Here is a 1,285-nt window from a genome sequence, read left to right as displayed (position 1 = left end):
CAGCGAAGTCCTGACGTGGCTCTATGCGCCATATCTCCATAAATACAAAATATATAACCAATATTCTCCACAAATAAAGTAGACTCTGGTTACAAATAATACTGACTCTGTACAGTGAGCTATATAGAACTGCATGGCACCGCATATACAGAAAATACATTCCTACACTCGGTAGTGCACGTGAGAAAAGAATCACAAAAATAATGAGCTTATAATTTATTTTCAGAGTCTTGTGTCCTTTTTGTTTTTTTTTAACTGGAGCACGAGCATTTGCAGTCTGTGATGATCGGGTACTGCACAGGTATCCACGCGCACTTGAGTCCCCCTTTCCTCTGCACGCACCTCCATCTCAGTATCGTCAGGTGGGTCGAGTTCGCGGGTTTACACACCATCCCCTCCGGCACCGAGCACGACCTTTTGCTCAGGCAGCTGCCCACCCGCACGAACCGCGGCCAGAACCTGTTCCCCAGGTCGGTCCACGTGTACACGACCGGGCAGAACGAGTACGCCCACAGCCACTGCTGCAGCCGCCGCTTCAGTTTCTTACTGGGCTTGTGCTTCTTGCCGAACTGCACGTCGAAATCCACCGCCCGGATCTCCTTCGGCAGTACTCCACCCGGCTTTAGCACCTCAAAGTCATCCAGCTCATCGTTCCCGGGGTATTTGTCCTCCACGGGCGGTAAAACGGACAAAAAGCGGCTGTCAAAGTCCCCCAGGACGCTCTTCAGCTCGGTCTCGTTAAGGTCCCGCTCCCTGGGGTCGAACACCGGGTCCGGGTCTTCTTTTAATTCCACAAGCGGCAGACTGTCACTCGGGATGGGGCGGAGAAGGTAGTAGTGCTGACAAATCCCTCTGTCCATGAGAAGTCCGAGGGAGAGCACCAGCAGATACATGGCCACACACTGCTGGGACTGATCCATGTCAGACTGGTTGGAGATCAGCGCGCACAGGGAGCTGCTAATGGGACGCTTTTTCTTGTGCGCAATTACGCGTGAGCCGTATCCAAAAAAAACCTGCGTCTTCGAGTGTCCCCGTAAAGTTCAGTTTCCCATGATGAAAATCCGTGACAGAAATTTAAAAAAAAGTTGCTCCAGGGAAACTATTTTCTCGTGACAACGCTCAGATCTGTCCTCGGGCTCCGTGCGCGCGGCCTCGGCATGATGCTCCCGGTGTCTCCCTCCACAGAAAAGCGCTGAGCGTAACGCGCCACCTCCGTTATATCCTCCACACGGAGCGTGACGTAACTCGCGTGCCCCTCTTTGAATGTGGGTTTGTTGTCTAGGAG

The 1,285-nt window shown here is 52.5% G+C and overlaps 1 protein-coding gene across 1 annotated transcript; it reads right to left on the bottom strand.

Annotated features, from left to right (window-relative positions):
• Nucleotides 1–251: 251 nt before the first annotated feature.
• nog1 (noggin 1) lies at nucleotides 252–920 on the bottom strand. Its single transcript, XM_073495178.1, has one exon. It carries the CDS (start codon nucleotides 918–920, stop codon nucleotides 252–254), a length of 669 nt encoding a protein of 222 aa, XP_073351279.1.
• Nucleotides 921–1,285: the final 365 nt, after the last annotated feature.

Source organism: Pagrus major, chromosome 23, assembly GCF_040436345.1.
Source record: "Pagrus major chromosome 23, Pma_NU_1.0".
Lineage (NCBI taxonomy): Eukaryota > Metazoa > Chordata > Actinopteri > Spariformes > Sparidae > Pagrus > Pagrus major.
This window is presented reverse-complemented; position numbering and strand designations above follow the sequence as displayed.

Coding starts and splice junctions, on each gene's coding strand:
- nog1 (XM_073495178.1), bottom strand. CDS start 920: ATGGATCAGTCCCAGCAGTGTGTGGCCATGTATCTGCTGGTGCTCTCC.